The sequence below is a fragment of the Nylanderia fulva genome, unplaced genomic scaffold, assembly GCF_048542155.1.
Source record: "Nylanderia fulva isolate GAGA-0341 unplaced genomic scaffold, ASM4854215v1 Scaffold51, whole genome shotgun sequence".
In the NCBI taxonomy this organism is placed as follows: Eukaryota; Metazoa; Arthropoda; class Insecta; order Hymenoptera; family Formicidae; genus Nylanderia; species Nylanderia fulva.
In genome coordinates, this window is record NW_028190599.1 from 147,722 (window position 1) to 166,282 (window position 18,561).

At 44.3% G+C, this 18,561-nt stretch overlaps 1 protein-coding gene across 5 annotated transcripts in view; it reads right to left on the reverse strand.

Annotated features, from left to right (window-relative positions):
- Eip93F (Ecdysone-induced protein 93F) overlaps nucleotides 1-16,899 on the reverse strand; it is a 66,667-nt gene extending 49,768 nt beyond the window's left edge. For 4 of the 5 annotated variants that reach the window (XM_085487219.1, XM_085487222.1, XM_085487221.1 and 1 more), the window contains exon 1: nucleotides 15,954-16,899. In XM_085487219.1, coding sequence (XP_085343345.1) covers nucleotides 15,954-16,047 — 94 coding nt within the window. In that variant the 5' untranslated portion in view covers nucleotides 16,048-16,899. Of the gene's footprint in view, nucleotides 1-13,606; nucleotides 14,048-15,953 lie in introns of those variants that run through there. The other variant, XM_085487220.1, reaches the window with a different exon arrangement.
- Between the last annotated feature and the right edge of the window lie 1,662 nt (nucleotides 16,900-18,561).

An 18,561-nucleotide genomic window follows, 5' to 3' on the forward strand; every position in this document is an offset into this window, starting at 1 on the left:
TAGTTTTTATCTTTTTCGACGCAATTTCTGTCCGTTCGAATGACGGGTACAATTGGTCGACGAAGATGTGCGCCTGTATTTCTCTGGCAGTAAAGTTTTAGATTGCCGTGACTCTTACGTTCCGACAAAACACCCGAGAACTCGCGAACTGAAAGCTTTCGCATTCAGCAATGACTCGAGCGTCGACTTCTCACAATCAGTCGCGAAATATCCGACAATATTCATTTATCGTATTATATAGTGTCGAATATTTGGCGAAAATATTTTGGGAAAAAAATTACCTCGGGCGAGAAAAGAGAACGGATGTCCGCAATACAGTAGCGATCATTGGATAAAACCGAAATATCGCAGTCAGCGATACTCTTAATATTGTATCGCGTGTGCACGAGTCCCGACGAGTCCTGAGATAATTCCCCGTCGACCTTTTGACCTAAGCTCCGATGCGATCGCACCGAATTTCAATCGATCGCAAAAGTGAAATAATTTCAGTCCTTTCTATTACGAGAGTTCTCGCATAAATTAACCAAATTTTTCGCGTAAAACTTGAATAGTAAGTGACGCGAGCTCTTGCAGCAAAGTGTTAATTGCTTATCGACAAATTTTCTTATCGCACTGCAAATTTACGATAACGCATTGGCGATGAATGCGCTCGAAAGACGATGCATTAAGAGGTAGGATATATATATATATATATATATATATATATATATATATATATCCTACCTCTTAATGCATCGTCTTTCGAGCGCATTCATCGCCAATGCGTTATCGTAAATTTGCAGTGCGATAAGAAAATTTGTCGATATATATATATATATATACATATGCATATATATATATATATATGTATGTATGTATGTATATACAGATGTATACGAGACAAAACGCTGGAGTGGAAGCATACGCAGCGAATCTTCACGATGAGCATTAATTTTTCATCGATGGTGTGATATAATCAGCCATTTAAGTGAAATGCAAACTATGCGCAAGTGTAATGAGGAATTGCATAATATCGTTTCAAGTATATATACAGATTTCAAATATGTATTATCAATATATAAGTATAATATGCATAAATTCGATACATTTAGATTTTATTACTCTTCTCATGCAATATTATGCAGCATTATGAAGTAATTCCTATATAAATTAATTCTCTCGAGTTCCTCGAATCTTCATATCTGATTTTCGATCTTTTCGTTCCCGTTCTACTCCGAAGCGACTCGATTCGCACAATAAAGCTATGACACATAATAATCGTTCGCTAATTCCCGATCGCGTGAATCATGAAAAATCATCGTTGCGCATTAGAGAAAATGGCTAATTTCTTTGGAACCGCGCGACACGTGTCGCCCCGATCGCAACCACAAGAACCGGCCAAGTCATCGTCACGCCAGAGCGTGCAAACTTCAAGGTTGCGTAATGACGCATGAAAATCTGACCGTGGCTCGTCGATCGCCTCCGTCGAATATTTTTCTTCTCGCGGAATTTCGTATCTCCAAGTTTCTCCAAGTATAGGATTCCGCTTCTCGCCGAAAGATAAAAGAAAAGAAAGAATTATACAAAAGAAGATTTATAAAAATATATAACAGAGTCGCGAGACTTTTGAGAACGGAAAATAAAATCCTCGACTTTGATGATTTCCAAACGGACTTATCTAACAATAAATGCGAATCGAAGAGAATCTCGAAAGTCCATTACACGGAAGTTTGCGCACATTCAATTCGTTTTCCGCGGAATCATGCGTGTGACAATATGTGCAAGTAGCTTATCTCGAAATGATGCGCGCGATGACTGCAATAGGATTATCGCGAGATTAATCATCGACCTAAAACGACTCCTTTCCTCCGTAAGATCGGATTAACTTCATTAAGATTCGCGCGCTGTATGCGATCGACAAAGGTGACGTACGAGCTTGTATCAATTTATTGAGGATGCATGGTTCTTTATGCGGATGTGTATTGATAATGAGGCATCGTCTCTCGCATATAAACAAGCGAGATATAATAATATAATAAGAGAAAGAGAAAAAGCATTATTCGATCCCAAATCAAGATCAAGATATTTTATCACAATGTTTTAAGATACGAAAAACTTAACAAATTCCATATTTTTATGCAAGCCATATCTCGTTAGAAAAAATTATATTCTAATAATATAAAGATATTAAAATTTATTAACTTTATTTTATATCTCGATCTTGTTACTAATAAACTTTCATTTGTCAATGATGTATAAAAGTAGCATTTCTAATTGAAATAATCATCCTACTGACATTACTCCATTTATTTAATGGGTGTTTTTCTTAACAAGTGTGTCACAATACGAGGGGATCGGGCAGGAAGATAAATATTCCACATGTTTGTGTTTCGTGGAGGAATCTGTACCAGCTCTCGTTATTATATATTCACGTCGAACAAAGTCGAAATACTTGATCGATTTCATCGAGAAGTAATTAGACTTCAGACACGACCCCCCGGATGAAATTCCAGGCAGGAGGTGCAGAACCAATCTTATCTCTCGTGCCATTTAAGAAGACGAAGAAGTAGGGCGAGTGACCACGCCCGGGATTAAACCAATGACGCTATATCGGTTCGACGAATAAAATCATTATCTACGTCTATACGTATAGATTGACTTATAATTTTTTCGTACCATATTTTTTTATATTTTATATATTCTAATATATTATGCTAATGTGTATAACATGTTATTGTTGGAAGAAACTATTTTGCTATCGCTTACTTCAAATTTTAAAAAGATGACGTCAAAATTATAATTTTTTTTTTTTCAATTGTTTTTAATTTTTCCTCCGTATGTGCAAACAAAGATTATATACTTGGAAAAAAGATCTCTGGATACATTATATATATCTATCTTATTATATGCAGTCTTTTTCCGAACACTTGGGTTAAATATAATTCACGATCATGAATTGTAATAATAAAATAATAATAATAATAATTCATCATATTTCTAATATTAATTGCTACGAGTGTATGTAAAATCCAAAGAAGGGTAGAAATCGATATAAATTAAATGTGATAATTCGTTCTGCTGACTATATATCCTCCTAAAATTGGCGCAGAGATAAGATTGTCGACGAATTAAAGAATCGATTCTTCGGAACGAAAAATTGATGCATGAGAAGCATCGACTGTGATCCTCCCTCGCTCTTTCCTCTCTCTCTCTCTCTCTCTCCTTCTCCGAAGACCAAATCGATGAAGATTCGAGAACGGAGCAACTTTCCACGATCGTTCTTTCTGCCGATACGAGGATGTAGCGGCACCATTCTTCAATTCTAAATCGAATGGCCTCGAGGGGCCCGCTCGACCAATAGAGAAGCCGCGATTTTCAGCGCGGCCACGGTCCCTAAGCTACTACTACATCACGTCGGTGCCTTCTCTAATCGTCGGCCCATTTCGACCAATGGCAATTCAGTGTTCGGACGAGAGTAGAATGTTCGGAAACGGATGACTTCTGTCTCTCTCTTTCCTCTCTGATGAGGCCGCGGTCGACTCTCACGAGACGCGCATACACACAAGGCTATCCTTTGTCCGAAACCCGCTTAGCGCTCGACCGCGTTGAAAACGTCTCCCTGCCGCTATAATCACGCCGTAATTGCGATAACGAGCGACCCGTCACCGGCCAGGTATACGCGTTCGGCACGCGAGTCCACCGGACCGGGTAAAAGTATTTTCTTCCATGAATCGTGTCCATGGATCTTCTCGATCAATGCCTAATCGGTACTGCTTCATCATGGGCGTCTGCAGGAATAAGGGGCAAGAGAAGGCAAATAATTCAGAATTTGCTTAAGAATTGCCTTTTGAATAAAAACACTGGAATTTATTTAATATTTAAAAAATTAAAATAACAAAATATACGGAAAAAATATTTTTCTTAATTAAGAAAGAAAAAAACAAAAATGTAATTATGTCCTCTCTTGGAAAAAATCCTGCGAACATCTGTGCGCTTCATCGGACCTAGTGATACAAATTAATCCGTGTATTTTTCTAGTCGGTACACGACCGGGTTTTTTATATAATTTTCTATTATGATTATTAAACGCATACAAATCCCACTGATAATATATCATGTATGACACGAGATCCACTGTATAATAATTTTTTGAATAAAATCGATCATCGATATATTACATTCCCTTGTTAATTTTACACACGAGTATACATATACGTTTTAAAAATTTACAGATAAATGTCTATTAAATTGAATCAATCGAAATGTCACTAATTTTTTTTACAGTGCTAAAATTTCACAGATAAAATATCTTGTTGATTTATAGTAAAACAATCGCACCTTCGCTCCTTTGTCATTTATGTATGTGCGATAATATGATAGTAAGATTTTACTAAAAAAATCAGTAATAATCGTACATATTTACAAGCTGTAAATTTTCAAGAATTTTTCTATTTGCTCTTTTTGACAGAAGTCTCCACATATTCTGAATTTCAAATAACTAGTATTTAAAAATGTAAAATTATACTCATAAAAAATGAACAGCAGATTTTTAGTCGAACTCATATTTCTTCCACAAAATATGCAATAAATTTATCTCATAGTTTATCTACATTGGCACTAATCTTTTCAGTAAGATTTCACTGATGTGCAATGCTATCCTTATCATTATAAGATCACGCATGATTATTCATTGCTTTCAATGATACATTAATTCTACTTAAAAGAGCAGATGAAATAAGGAATAAATGTTCCCGAAGAAAATGAGTTAACGGTACCTCCTGCTTACACAATGTCATATTGTGAAGAATTAAACCGCTATTACTTTCAAACCTTGTTTCACCTTGTGACAACCAGGTGAGCGCAATGCTTGCGATTTGATGGAATGAAAAAAGAAAGAAAATAGGCAACCGCGTCAAGTTATCAGCCTCGCTTTGTTGCATGATCGCGAGAGAATCCCATTCACCTGGCGGGATCGCTTAGCGGTTTCCGAAGTGAAGGACGATGCCGCACACGATGGATGTCGAAAGGCTCCCTCTCTGTCTCATCAATACCCGGCTGTACCTCATTAATGTTCTCGAAATGATGATCGCACGAGGACGACGATTGCGCGCGCGCGCGCGTACATCGAAGCTCTTGATCTACGATCGTCCAGGATAAAAGTAAGTTGCGACGATGAATAGTAAGTTACGCGAGAAGGAGAGTTCCCATGGAGAACTCATTGTTGTCGGTCGTTGTCTGAGATTCCCCCGATCGTGTCCCCTTGAGCATGAAAGTATCCTATTGCTGACAGAGAGAAGACGGTCACGAGTCGCGCATGCCACCTACATTCATCCCCGCGTGAGATCGTAATCAACGAGACCGGGTTCATAATTTCGGCTCCGCGGAATTAAAGGATAATTCCTAAAACGCGCGGGTGTCGCAATATTTTGCGACGCAAACTCGACGTCGCGAAGAAGGTCTTCGACGATAACTCTTGTTGCGAGGTACGTACATTCACGAAAATACAAGCAAGGGTTTTCAGACATCGGAGGGCGAGGTACCAGCTGCCGAATCTTTTACCAGCCATTCTCTTTTGTCCTCTCCTTCCCCCTTCCCTCCATCCCTCTCTCGTTCAGAGTCCTGGTTTACTAACGGCCGTGAAGCAGCCAATGCACTCTCTATCGAGAGGGGTCGCTTCCTTTTCTTCAACGGCAATCGCAAAGGTGTATGCGCACATTCATGCACGTATAAATGCAGACAGGATCGGATAGTGACTTCTCGGGGTCTGAAGCTAATCATTTTTAGAGGAACGTTCGTCGAGGGAGACGCGTTCGCAATGGTATGGTGAAACAAAGAGAGACGTTGAAAGAAAGTCGATTCGGTCCTGTGTGATGTATGACTTGAAGATATTGACAAACGCGTATGTATTTGCGAACGAAAGATTAATTCTGTGAGTCTTGCTGTTGAGACTTGAAAATAAAGTTTCATTATAATTTCCATTTATATACTCGACCCTGTATACACATATACATACGCGAGAATATATATAGGAAAGAAAGCTGACTTGGCAAACGATTTTCTTGTCCGATTTCTCCAATTTTCGATTTGGTATATAATAAGTTTGAAGTTTTTACAAATTGATTGATATCTTCGATCGAGATGTGAAATAAAGGTTTCCTCCAAGTAATTTTCAAATCCGATTGACGTTCCTAATTTTTCGAACATTGTTAGATATCCTTCAATCTTTTATATTTTTTGTGGCATACCTTTTCTTTCACTTTTTTTTTACAAGAAATAAATTTGAGTTATAAAACAAATAATACAGTTTTTACTACAATTGGGTCAAATTGATATGTTGTACGCAAACACATTCACTGGATATTTCATAGTTTCAGTATCATTAGTGCTCACAGACAAGACCGATCATTATTCTACAGCTCGCAACTAGCAATCATTGTGCAACGGACACTCCTATTCTTTGCGAGAAGAACATATAAAGACTTGAAAAAAATCTATATATATATCCGGCGAGAGAGAGAGAGAGAGGGAGACATTCACAAGCGATCGCAAGTTCTTTGAAGTCGAGAAAACTAACTGTACATGACGTACCTGACACATAACAGCATCAGAATCGCAGCCCAAAAATCGTGGCACATTTTCGAAACGAGGAAGTTTAGATGGAAAAGTGAAGGTCGCGATGCACACGATGCAAATACAATGACGAGGCGAAAACGGAACGTTTCCAATCAGCAGTAAATTTCATTGATCAGCGAGTTTTTTTGCACCGTGGATCGCTCTGAGGATGCGACATTTCATTTTTTTTTTTCGTCGCGCACGCCTAACAAGACTTTCGTCGCAGTCGCGTCTACATAAGCGGTAATCGGACACCAAACGAGGCAACGGCGGAGTCGTTGTCTGGTGACCCATTTATCGCTCTACGCTGTCTAGTGTTACAGCCGAGTCCGCGTCGCGAAATATTACCGTACGGGCCACGATAGATTCGTCAGTGACAAAGGAGCGACAGTGATAGACCGGACCGGTGGAAGAGGAGCGAGGTCGTCCCTATCGAGATTCGTCGATCTTCTTTCGCAGCGATCGCAATATCCTTATAGTCGCCTCCGATAAGATTACCCGAGAACATTCAGGAGTCGTCGTTCTGAATTGTCTCACGAATGAAGGGCGAAGGGTCATACGTACAGAGAGGCTTCGAAACGAACAGCGAACATTCTGAGATTGGAGTAAAAAAATGTTGGAAATTAATTTTCCGCTTAAATTTGATCGTAATAAAAATGACAAGTTTTAAATCAATTTTTGTTTATTTTAAATAGTGATTCGGTGAAAATTATATTTTTCTATCGTATTGGAGCAACACTCGGAATTTTCTAATTCGACAGACAATACAGTTTATAATTTACGCAAAACTAAATTAAATATATATTTAGCACTAAAAAAAGTGGTTTTACTTCCATTGATTCTCTCCGAGAATGCATCATTATGCACATGTTGCACAGCACGATGCTGTATATAGGATAACAGCTAACGAAAATGTTGCAACAGGCAGAAGAGGCAAAATGTAAGAAAGCTGAGACGATAAACGAAAGAAGCTGGCAAAAGAGAAGATAAAAGCGAGCAGGCGAGAAAGAAAAAGAACGAGAGAGGGATAGTTTCTCGCAGGCATGCAGGATGCAACAGTTAGCGAAGAGAGATGCTATTGCCGACGTGTGCACGTGTTGGTCGAGGTGAAACGCGACGAAAGAGAGAGAGAGAGAGAGAGAGAGAGAGATGGAGAGATAGCCGGACTGACAGTGTGTCGCTTTTTCAACGTGCACACACACATGCGCGCGCGGACGAAGAAGATGAAGAGAGACCCTCGCAACGGTTGAATATCGGCGTTTCGGAGGGGGTCGAGGCGTGATAAAGCGAAATCTCGCGCGGATGAAATTTTGCGGCGTACGCGCGAGAGGGACGATTAAAACGCAACAGATCACCACCGCCATCCGTCACCGGATTAACTCCCGTGTTTTCAACCTCTGCCTCGCCTCGCCTCGTCGTCCGCACGAGTGCGAATGATATTCTAACGGCCCGCTCGCGGATCGTCACGAAGAACGTATATGGGACGTGTCTACCTCTCTCTCTCTCTCTCTCGTCATTGAAAATGAATTACGTTACGTGCGCGGCGAGAGAGCTGTAATCATTTGGTTCTATTATTATTAACCGACAGATGTGAAATAAAACGATAGAAACGAGTGAGAGGGAAATTGCAAGAAGATATGTTTTGGATTCGTAAAAAAAAATTAACGTTCTCCCTTTTTACAAGAAACACCTGTATTCTCTTTCTTCGACTTTGAATTAAATTACTTATTAAATAAATGAAAGAAAGAAATATTGAAAAATATGCGTGTCTCGATATTAAGAATATAAATATGATGTTTTTTAAATCGGCCAACAGAGTCGCGCCTATTTCTCCATATGTAAGTTTAGAGATTAATTTATATGTGGAACTTTGTGATCTCAAACAAAGAGATACAGTTAAACACATAATTAATGTTCTCTCTTTTTACAAGAAACACCTGTATTCTCTTTCTTCGACTTTGAGAATTAAATTATTTATGAAATAAATGAAAGAAAGAAATATGTGTCACGTAAAGAAACTCTTGAATCCTTCATATATATCTCGTTGATTTTATTAATTCTAAATTCGATGCGCATCGTGGTTCGAACATGAGTAAGTATTCCTTACTCATTAAGAAAACGATACAAACAGTTTCCATCCTCAACCGGTAGCAGTTACGAGTCCATGATCCGGCGATAGGCAAAATTTAGTCGCTCAAAATTATTTATCCCGTAAATAATTTAAAAGCCAGCGGCGTTAATTACGCGAAATTAGCGTCTAACTTCAAACACGACAGGAGAAACTTGGCGCGCGAATGGAGGGGGAGGAACGCGAAGAACACAGGGAGTAGTTGTAAATTGCTTTATCGTATTGCGGGTTTCCCGGCGACGTATTCGGACGCGAACGAGGCACGAGGAAACGAAGTAACTGATTTATGAACTGGAGTTACGAGACGTCATCTACACGAGAGAGAGAAGCCGGCTACGCGCGCCCATGAATGTCAAATAAATGCACGACGGATTCATCGACGCGCGGTTTATCGCGATACGCGCGTTGCCGTTTTTTTTAATCAGCCGGAAGAGGAGAGGAGAACGATGATAATCGAAGCGTCCTTCGTTTTCGTTAGAGAGAAACGACGGTCAGTTTATCTATATACTTTACTCGCCCGAGCTTTGCCAATTCGCGACAGCTAAACGCTATAACGTTGTTCGTTAACGAGCCAGTCGGTCGCACTAATTATCCCCGGGGTCTATGTAATCACTTAATACCCTGTTATCGAATTGTGCATAGGACGTTGACCCATTTTCCGCTTTCGAAACGCGCTCTCGTGTCCGGACACGATTGTTATTTAAAAAACGGAAATTTCGCACGTCGATGCATACAGGGTTTGTCCGGAAAGTAATGCGTCGCATTTTTTTAAAAAAGAATTTATTGATCGCATAGGTAAAACAACTTAAAATTGTTCGAAGTATGACCCTTCTGCGTCAATACATTTTTGCCAACGCGATTTCCATGCGTCATAAGATTTCTGGAACTCCTTGACTGGGATGCTGTTCAAGGAGGCCGTCGAAGTAGCTTGTACGTTGTCAACCGACTCGAGCTGTTGTCCTTTGAGCTCCCTTTTCAGCCGAGGAAATAAAAAAAAGTCCGCCGGGGCCAAGTCGGGACTGTAGGGCGGCTGCGGCACCGTTGCCACACCGATCCGGGTCAGGTAGGCCGTAATAACAAAGGCGGTGTGAGCCGGCGCGTTGTCGTGATGGAGTTTCCATGAAGCGCGGATCTCCTTTCGGACGCGGGCGATCCTGTGATTCAGTCTCTGAAGCACTTCCTTGTAAAATTGAGCGTTGACAGTCTGGCCGGGGGGTACGAATTCATGGTGCACTATCCCCTTTGCATCAAAAAAAACAATGAGCATTGACTTCACCCGGGACTTGCTCATGCGAGCCTTCTTCTGGCGCGGCGACGACGTCGTGTGCCATTCCGCACTCTGCCTCTTTGACTCCGGATCGTACTGAAAGACCCATGACTCATCCCCAGTGATAACGTTGTTCAGGAAATTGGGATTATCTGCACAGAGTTGCTTGAGTTCTTCACAAACTTCCACTCGGTGTTGCTTTTGCGCATCGGTCAACACTCTGGGCACAAGTTTTGCGCAAATCTTCCGCATGGCCAAGTCTTCCGATACAATCTCGTGAACAATCGTTTTCGGCAAGTTCAATAATTCCGACATTAAGCGAACATTCATTCGACGGTCTGAATTCAATAATTGGCGCACACGAGTCACATTGTCGTCCGTTCGCGATGTTGACGGGCGTCCTGCGCGGGCCTCGTCGGCGACCTCCTTCCGACCTTCTCTAAACATCTTGTGCCATCTGTTTGACTGCGATTTGGAAAGGCAATCGTCCCCGAAAACTTTCTTGAGCATTTCAAAAGTTTCCAGCGGCGTCTTGTCCAGCTTCACGCAAAACTTTATCGCATAGCGTTGCTCTATCGTTCTCTCCATCACAAGTTCGACGCGACCACTAAGCAGAGGTTCACAGAATAAGCCGTCCTAACCCTCCAAGCGCATGGAAACAATTGAGCGACCTACCGTTGGAAAGCTAAGGGTACCCCCCTTCCTCCCCAACCGGTCCCATCGCTCTGCGATGTATAGTCGCGTCACAAAAAAATGCGACGCATTACTTTCCGGACAAACCCTGTATAGTCCTATCGAGAAACCTTTCTTATTCGTCCTGCTGAGGCAATCGGTTATGCAAGCGCGGAGTTTCAAAGCGGAACGATTTAATTGCCGCGATGAGTCCGGCTAGATTAATATACGAGTTTTTATTTCGAAAGTTGTACGAAATTTTTTAATTTTCAAACACAACGATTTCCGTGCACACGCGTGCGTGCAATACGTTACTTTATCAGTTTCATAAGGAAATTTTAGTTTCATAACTTTAAACCGAAAGAATTATAACGCTGGACGCAGTATAAGTATATAATTTGATTAGTATAATTTTCCTCTATAATCTCCAGGGATATAAAATATATAATTTTTGATATCTCTGAGAGAGTTGTGACGTTTTGTTTTGTCTTCACTAAAAAACATCTAAAAAGATGTCGAATCTCAATTAAATGCACGGTGTTTAATGTTTAATATTACAATACAATGTTTAATTAAAATATTTTTATCGCGCCGAAGAAGGCTCGAAATGTCAGCCGAAACGTTCGCAAAATGTTTATTTCTTATTTGGTTTAAATGAATTTTATCGATATCAACCGTCAACTGTATTACGTTTAATAGCTCTTACAGCCCTTCTTTATTATAAGTTTACAAAAACGTATAAAAAGAATTAATATAAAATCTTGCACACGCGCATGTTTTTTCACTACAATTAACTGTGTGCGAAAAAAATGATTATTAATAGTTAAAGACGATACTATATAATTAAAAATTTTAATAAAAAAAAAAAAATTAAATTTACCTCTCATATTTTACAATTGTTAAAATATATAAGTTTATAAAAACGTATAAAAAGAATTAATATAAAATCTTGCACACGCGTATGTTTTTTCACCACAATTAACTGTGTGCAGAAAAAATGATTATTAAAATGATAGTTAAAGACGATACTATATAATTAAAAATTTAAAAAAAAAAAAAAAAAAAAAAAAAAAAAAAAATTAAATTTACCTCTCATATATCCTATAAGCAACGACACGTTAGAAAAGATATATCATCGTTTAGTTATATTTGAATTACGCGCTCAAAGCGTACGACACTAAAAGTTGAATTAGATCTTACGGCGATCTCTGCTCCTCTCTCTCATCTCGACGGTACCGTAGGATCTCTCGGATTCGCACGCACCGCGATCCAATTTTTCGCGTATTACGATTTATCTCGCTATCCTATTCGCCGTTCGAGTACTAATGTCGCTTTGAAGTTTCCTCGAGGTTTCCGGGAGGAGCGTTTCCGGGCGTCGTCGTTCGCCGAAACAGGGGGGAAAAAAGCGTTGGTAAAGGGGTAAACGAGAGAAAGGGAGAAACGAAGAGAAGGTGCCGTGTCATTTTCGTCAATTTAATGCCCCCTCTCCCGCGCGCCCTCTTTTTCTCTCTTGAAAATCACCCCACCGTCCGCCCTCCTCCCAACGTCCGCCCCTGACTCGCCCCCACTTTTGCCTCGTCGAAGCGAGGTCAATCGACGGAGAGGGCTGAAGACGACCCCCACCCTCTCGCGACGACCCTCCCTACCACGGGCTACTCAATATCGTTTCATTACGCACCCCGCTCCACCGACCACCCTTCCAACCTCCCTTCCTTCACTCCCTTTCCCTCTCTTTCTTTCTCACCTCGCTTTAACCCCCCGTCTCACCCCTTACGTCCCTCCATTCCTACCACGGCGACGAAACACGAACGCCGACGAATTTTTATTGTTACTTCTCGCGCCGCTTCCTCTGACCTCCCACCCACCCAGCGCCTTCTCCTCTACCTTTTTTATGCGCCTTTTAACGATCAGCAGTAACTGCGCCCATCCGCCACCCCCTTTGCTCGCCTTGCCTTGCCGAGCCGAGCCTTTTCGGGAAACGGTGCGGATGCACAAAAGGGATGATACGTGTGTCGACTCTTCCCGAGCTTTTCGTCTTATATAATGGTAATGCTTCGACGGCACGACACGGGGAAGTAATCGAGCTAATCGATGGACTCTGATTCAAGTTTTCGTATATGCTTTCGTGAGAAAGAGGAGGTTCTTATTACACACCCACTCGCCGGTTCTTAAAAACTGTTAATATTACATCTTTCATAAAGCTACCTCCGTTCCTCTATAAATCTTCCACCAGACAATGAAATATTACCGGATACAGCAAAGCGCGTGCTCGCATAATCCATGCTTCGCATGAATGAAAAACAAGTGCGCTAGATAGATGGGCCTTCACTTTTCTTAATATCATAGAGATTAATGCGATCGTTTTGATCACAATCGGACGTGTAACGTCGGCGTTATCCTCTTCCTTTTTATTCCCCATTTACATTCCCCATTTTCAGCAGCGATAACAATTATTCATACAAAATTCGCTTCTTCTCTTTGAAAAAACGCGAAACTATAGGAAACTTATACAGGCCGGTATTCGTAGTTGGATCCCATATTTAAGATCGTCTCGAGCTTAAGGAGCACCACATTTGACGTCGGCGTTATCCTCTTCTTCTTTATTCCCCATTTTCAGCAGCGATAACAATTCATACAAAATTCGCTTCTTCTTAAAAAAAAAAAAAACGCGAAATTATAAGAAACTTATACGCATCGAATACAGGCCGGTATTCGTAGTTGGATCCCATATTTAAGATCGTCTCGAGCTTAAGGAGCACCACATTTGATCGATCTGGAGTCGACCACAGAGTCGCTTTTGCGAACTCTTCCTGCAAATTCGAGAAACTCGTTCTACGGTAAAAGAGAGAACTCTGTTTCTCTCTCACTCTCTCCATCGATTCCGTAATCGCGCACGTGTACGGGCGGCACGCCGTTGCCTCGCAACTGCGTCGGGGCTGTTTCTTTACCTAAACTACGTCGATCCACTTGCGCGTTTTTACGCCCGTCGAATCCGCCTCGGTCGTCCTCGTCTCGACGGTGCAGCTACGCACAGATCCACCGAGCGACATCGTTACAGCCGACATTCGCGGGATCGGCTAATTCCGGCGACGAGCGTGAAGAAGCGGCTTCGTTACGTCCAATTCCATGCTCCCTCTCGATTAAGTGCGTGCGTGCGAGTCGACGCCGGGGATTACGCGGTGCGTGACGATTACCGCGTATATATCGCGACCCTCTCTCGGCCCAAAACTTTCGACACACACGCGCGCGCGTAACAGGTGTAACTGTCGCTTCCGAAGGGCAAAGAAGGGAAGAGCAGGAGCAACAGTTTCCCGAACGAGAGCACCGTCTTTACGAGTATATATAGTCGCGCACTCACTAAAGTCGGACACCCTTTGTTTGAAAAGTTGGCTCACACGTCTCTCCCTTTGACGCGCACACACACATATATATATATATATATATATATATACGTGCACTCGCGCTTGTACCGCTCGGAGCACTAGACCGAGATTTCGATAGCCGATTCCACCCTCCGTCACCCTTTCCCGAACGCGCACTGGTCGATCCTCCCAAGATCGCGAAAGTCTCGGAGAGGAGGCGGCGCGCACACACACGCGTTGCCCCCCTTTTTTCCTCGCCCTTTTTCGTCCGCCGCTCTTGTCCACCCTCTACCCCTCCTTCTCCGTCGAACTCGCGCCTCCGTTTTTAGGACCTCTTCGCTATACGGAGGACGAATACGGATGAGAAGGAAGGAAGGAAGGAAGGAAGGGGCGACGGAGAGGAGGGGGCGGGGGAGGATTCGCGAAAATTTCTCTCGACCACCAGCGGCAGCTGCGTTCCGAAATGAGGAGCGACGCGACGACGACGACGACGACGACGACGACGACGACGACGACGAAGAGGGAGAAAGAGATAGAGAGGGAGAGGTCACAAAAGTGGAGGAAGAAGCGTAACGGCGAGTGCACGCAACACCGACGCGTGCGGAAACGTGCCTTCCGCGAGTACCGGAGCTTGCCCCTTGACGAACTAACCGAAAGGCGAAGGAGGGGAAGTCGGGGGTGGGTCGGAGTGGGGAGAAACGCGGCGGCGGCGACGACGACGCGGAAAAGGGGAGGGAGACGGAAGGCCGTAAGAAGAAGAAAAGAAGGTTTCGGGCGGCGGCCGGGATCGTCGGGTTGTCTGTGGTCAAGGCACGCAGCTTGTGCAGTATTTTCTGCGCGTCTGACGATGCCGCCGTCGCCGCCCGTCACCCCTCGGCGACGACGCCGAACGAGCGAGGGGGCGAGAGCCACGTCGTCGACGTGGAAGCTCTCTCGCGAGAGAGCCTGATTTTTTCGCCACCCTCTTCTTCCTCGGTACAGGAAATTGCGCGCCTAATTTTCGATTTTAGCCCCCCTCGGTCTTTGACCGTACGACCTTTCCGATTACCACGTTTTTATTTCGCCCGTTGCTAAGTTCAAGATGAATCGAGCACCGTCAGTTTTCATCTTTATATATAGACCGAGCATCGATTACAAATATGTATATAGCATTCTCGGGAAATTATATATTCGCATATAAGAGATATCAACGAAGCTTATTAAAGACCATTGAGCAATATCTCTCGAATCGCGCCACCGGGTTATTTAATTATACGTAACGCGATCGCGATACATTCGCAACGCGATATGGGAAACCTTATTGTCGCGGTCGTTTCTTTCGTCCGTAAATAGCTGATTCGGTGAGTAACAGACGACGGTTTTGGCACGAAAACTCGAAACCGCACGGGAAACTACTCTCGGAATATTATCGGATTTTCCGGCAACGTGGTACCACCCTGTTGAACGTGCAGACGCGAGTAGGAGTCACGCCTGGCACATAGTCAGCCAGGATTCGGCGTTTCGGTTCGCAACAGGTCTCAACCACCAGCGTGTTCTCTCTCCTCCCCATTCTCTCTTTCACGCTGCATCTTTCTTTCTCTCTCGATCTCTCCTGCTCGCTCTTCACGTTCGCACACTGATAGAGAACCCGTTCTCCCACACCATGTACGTCGACCTAGTACACACACACGCATACATACATGTACACATTTTCACAGGTTCTCCAATTGATATATATATATATGCCACTTTTACACACATGTACACCCCCGCAACAAGCTGGTGACACGCCTCTGTTGCGCGCGCGAGGAGTCGGCGCGCATATCCTGGGTGCACGCGTGCATAACGCACCGATGTGACAAATATACGTCTATACATGTGTTCGCGAGGTATATACGTACGAAACGATCTCGGTATATAAAGATAGGAAAAACTTGCGAGACTCTTTACTCACCGACTACGAAGACCATATTCTTTGTCCATCGCAGCAGCTCCCGTCGGATGTGTCTGCGTTCCTGTATGCAGCGGGCATAGGGGCAATCCGCCATTTTTGAAATCACATCTTAGGATGTGTGTGCGCGTGCCGGCCGGGTGCGCCTGCCTCGTGTTCCCGCGTGGATGTCCACCCCTTCCACCGCCGGCGCTCCTCTTGGTCTTGGTGGTCGTCGTCGTCGTCGTCGAGTTCGCCTTCTCTCTCGCACTCCTACCACCCCTTTTCCACCCCTACGGCCCTAGTTTCCCTTCCGCGTCGACCTACCCTCCCTCTCTCTCTCTCTGCCGCCGACGTTTCTCTCGTCTTTCAACGCGCACCGTGAGCGTGAGACGCGCGTGAGGGAGAAGGGTAGCGCGCGTGTCCACGTCGTCGCGCTGTTTAGTGTGCAACGTCACGCGTGACAGACAGAAGCGGCTCGAATCGTCGTTGTTGTTGTTATCGTTGGAAGCCGCACGTGTGATGATAGTTGCGGTTCTAGTGGCAACAATAGTGGCGGCCCTGTCTTCGTCCTCGTCCTCGTCCACGTCGCCGTCGTGATCGTCGTCGTCGTCGTCGTGGTGGTGGTGGTCGTCGTCGTCGTCGTCGTCGTTGTCGTCGTCGTCGTCGTCGTTGTCGTCGTCGTCGCCGTCGTTTCGTCGGCCGTGACGCGGCGCAGCGCTCTTCCGCGAGCGTCGGAGGGTTGGCGAGCCGACAGCGGCGTCGGTGTCGCTGGCGGTATCGGTGGCGGCAACGACGGCAACGGCGGCGAAGTGGGGATGTAGTCGCGGAGGGATGACGACCACGCTACTCCTCCCAGGTAGCGGGACAGGGTTAGGGCACGCACAACACACGTGCACGCTTGCGCCCTGAGCGTCGCGAGAAGAGAGTGCAGTCTGTCGCCGGCGGCGCGTCTCTATCCCTTTTTCTCTTTGCCACCCTCTACCACCCTCCCTCCCTCCCTCCTTCGGGTGCCCGTTGTGCGCGCACTCCTCTCTCTTTTCTTCCGCCGAATCTTTCCGAACGGTGCGGACTCCTCTATCCGAGGGCGAAGACGCTCGGTTGCTATCTGAAACAGAAACAAGACCGCGTGAGGTTAGAACCTAGTCCGTGCGTTACCGGATATTCTCGCGTCTTACAAATTATTTCTTCCGTTTCTTTAATGAGAAAAAAAAAAAAAAAAACGTTTTCCAAGTTCTTAACCCAGTCCCATATACTTGATTCGATTAGCGTGGACTAATTACGATTATCGCGATTCCACGATCGAGTGCAAAAAGTAGTTAAGGGTGGGCGGGAAGGATACTGCTGCTCTGCTCGAAATGAAACATTGCCGGTAAGAAGAGCGTCAGAACCGGCGGTGTAGATGAGTGGTAGGGGTGCACTCTCTCGCGCGGTGAGGCGACACGAGCAGAGAAGTAGAGGAGGCACGCGAAGAGAAGGAGGATGGGGAGGACGCGGAAGGGTGGTTATAGGGGCGGATTCGCGCGTTCTACGTCCGCGAGGGGGCAGGTTGGCTGCGAGAGGGGAGAGAGAAATCGGGCGGGAGCCGAAAGAAAGAGAGAGACGGGAAAGGAGAGAAAGAAGGAAGAGAGCGCGCCTAATATGCAACAAGAGAAAAAGAATTGGCGATCAATAGGTAGTAGCTGGTAAGCGTCCTTTCATCCGCCCCCGCGGCCTCCTCTCTCGTTCTCTCTCGCCTCCTTTCGCGTCTCCATCCTTGCGCCATCGCCCCTCTTAACCCACCGCGTTGCCGGCCACCTTCAACCCTCTACCCCCGGTCTCGATTCTCTCTCGAGTTCATCGCGAAACTCCGCCGCTCCATCGCCTTCGTTGCCGAGACATCCGCCCTAGCGCGCGCCAAAGTTTGTCTCGGCTCTCCAAGACCAAACATCACCTAATTAGCTCTGGTTATTTCTTCCCTTCTGTTCCGACACCCCCGTTGATTTCATTAAATTGACGTTACTTGAGGCGAATGTTTTTTTTTTCTTTTTTTTTTCCCGAGGATAAAGATCAAGATACGTTTGTGACGAAAGAATCGTCTGTGCGAATGCGAGAACGTACGTTACTTCAATCAAGTTCGATCGATATTTACGGCTCCCAGATGCAAATATGCATAGGCGAGTGCGGCGGGTTGTAATTACCTTCTCTGGAAATTAATTCGCCAGAATCGAATTGAGGAGAAGGACAAGAATGATGATTTCGAGATCGTTTAAAATATATATCGTTCGACTTTGTTAATTAATAAGGAAAATACATATATACCACACTCTGAAAGATTAATGATAAAACGAGAAAGACGAAGGGGCAACTTATTCCCTCCGGTCGGTTTGTCCGCGTTTCCAGCGGTTAGTTGACCCAAAGCGAAATTATACTCTACGTCGCGCACAATAATGAGAAACAAGTACGAGGACACGCTCATCCACGGCGACGGTCACGTGACGACGAGTGTATGTGTGCGCGAACGCTTCTGATCTTTCTTTCGCACAGGTGCAATTTACTTATACCGAAGATCGCGAAAAGAGTCGGTATATACACACACACGACTCAACTCCGTTTCGCGACTGTCCGGAAGGAGAATATTGCATATTTTATG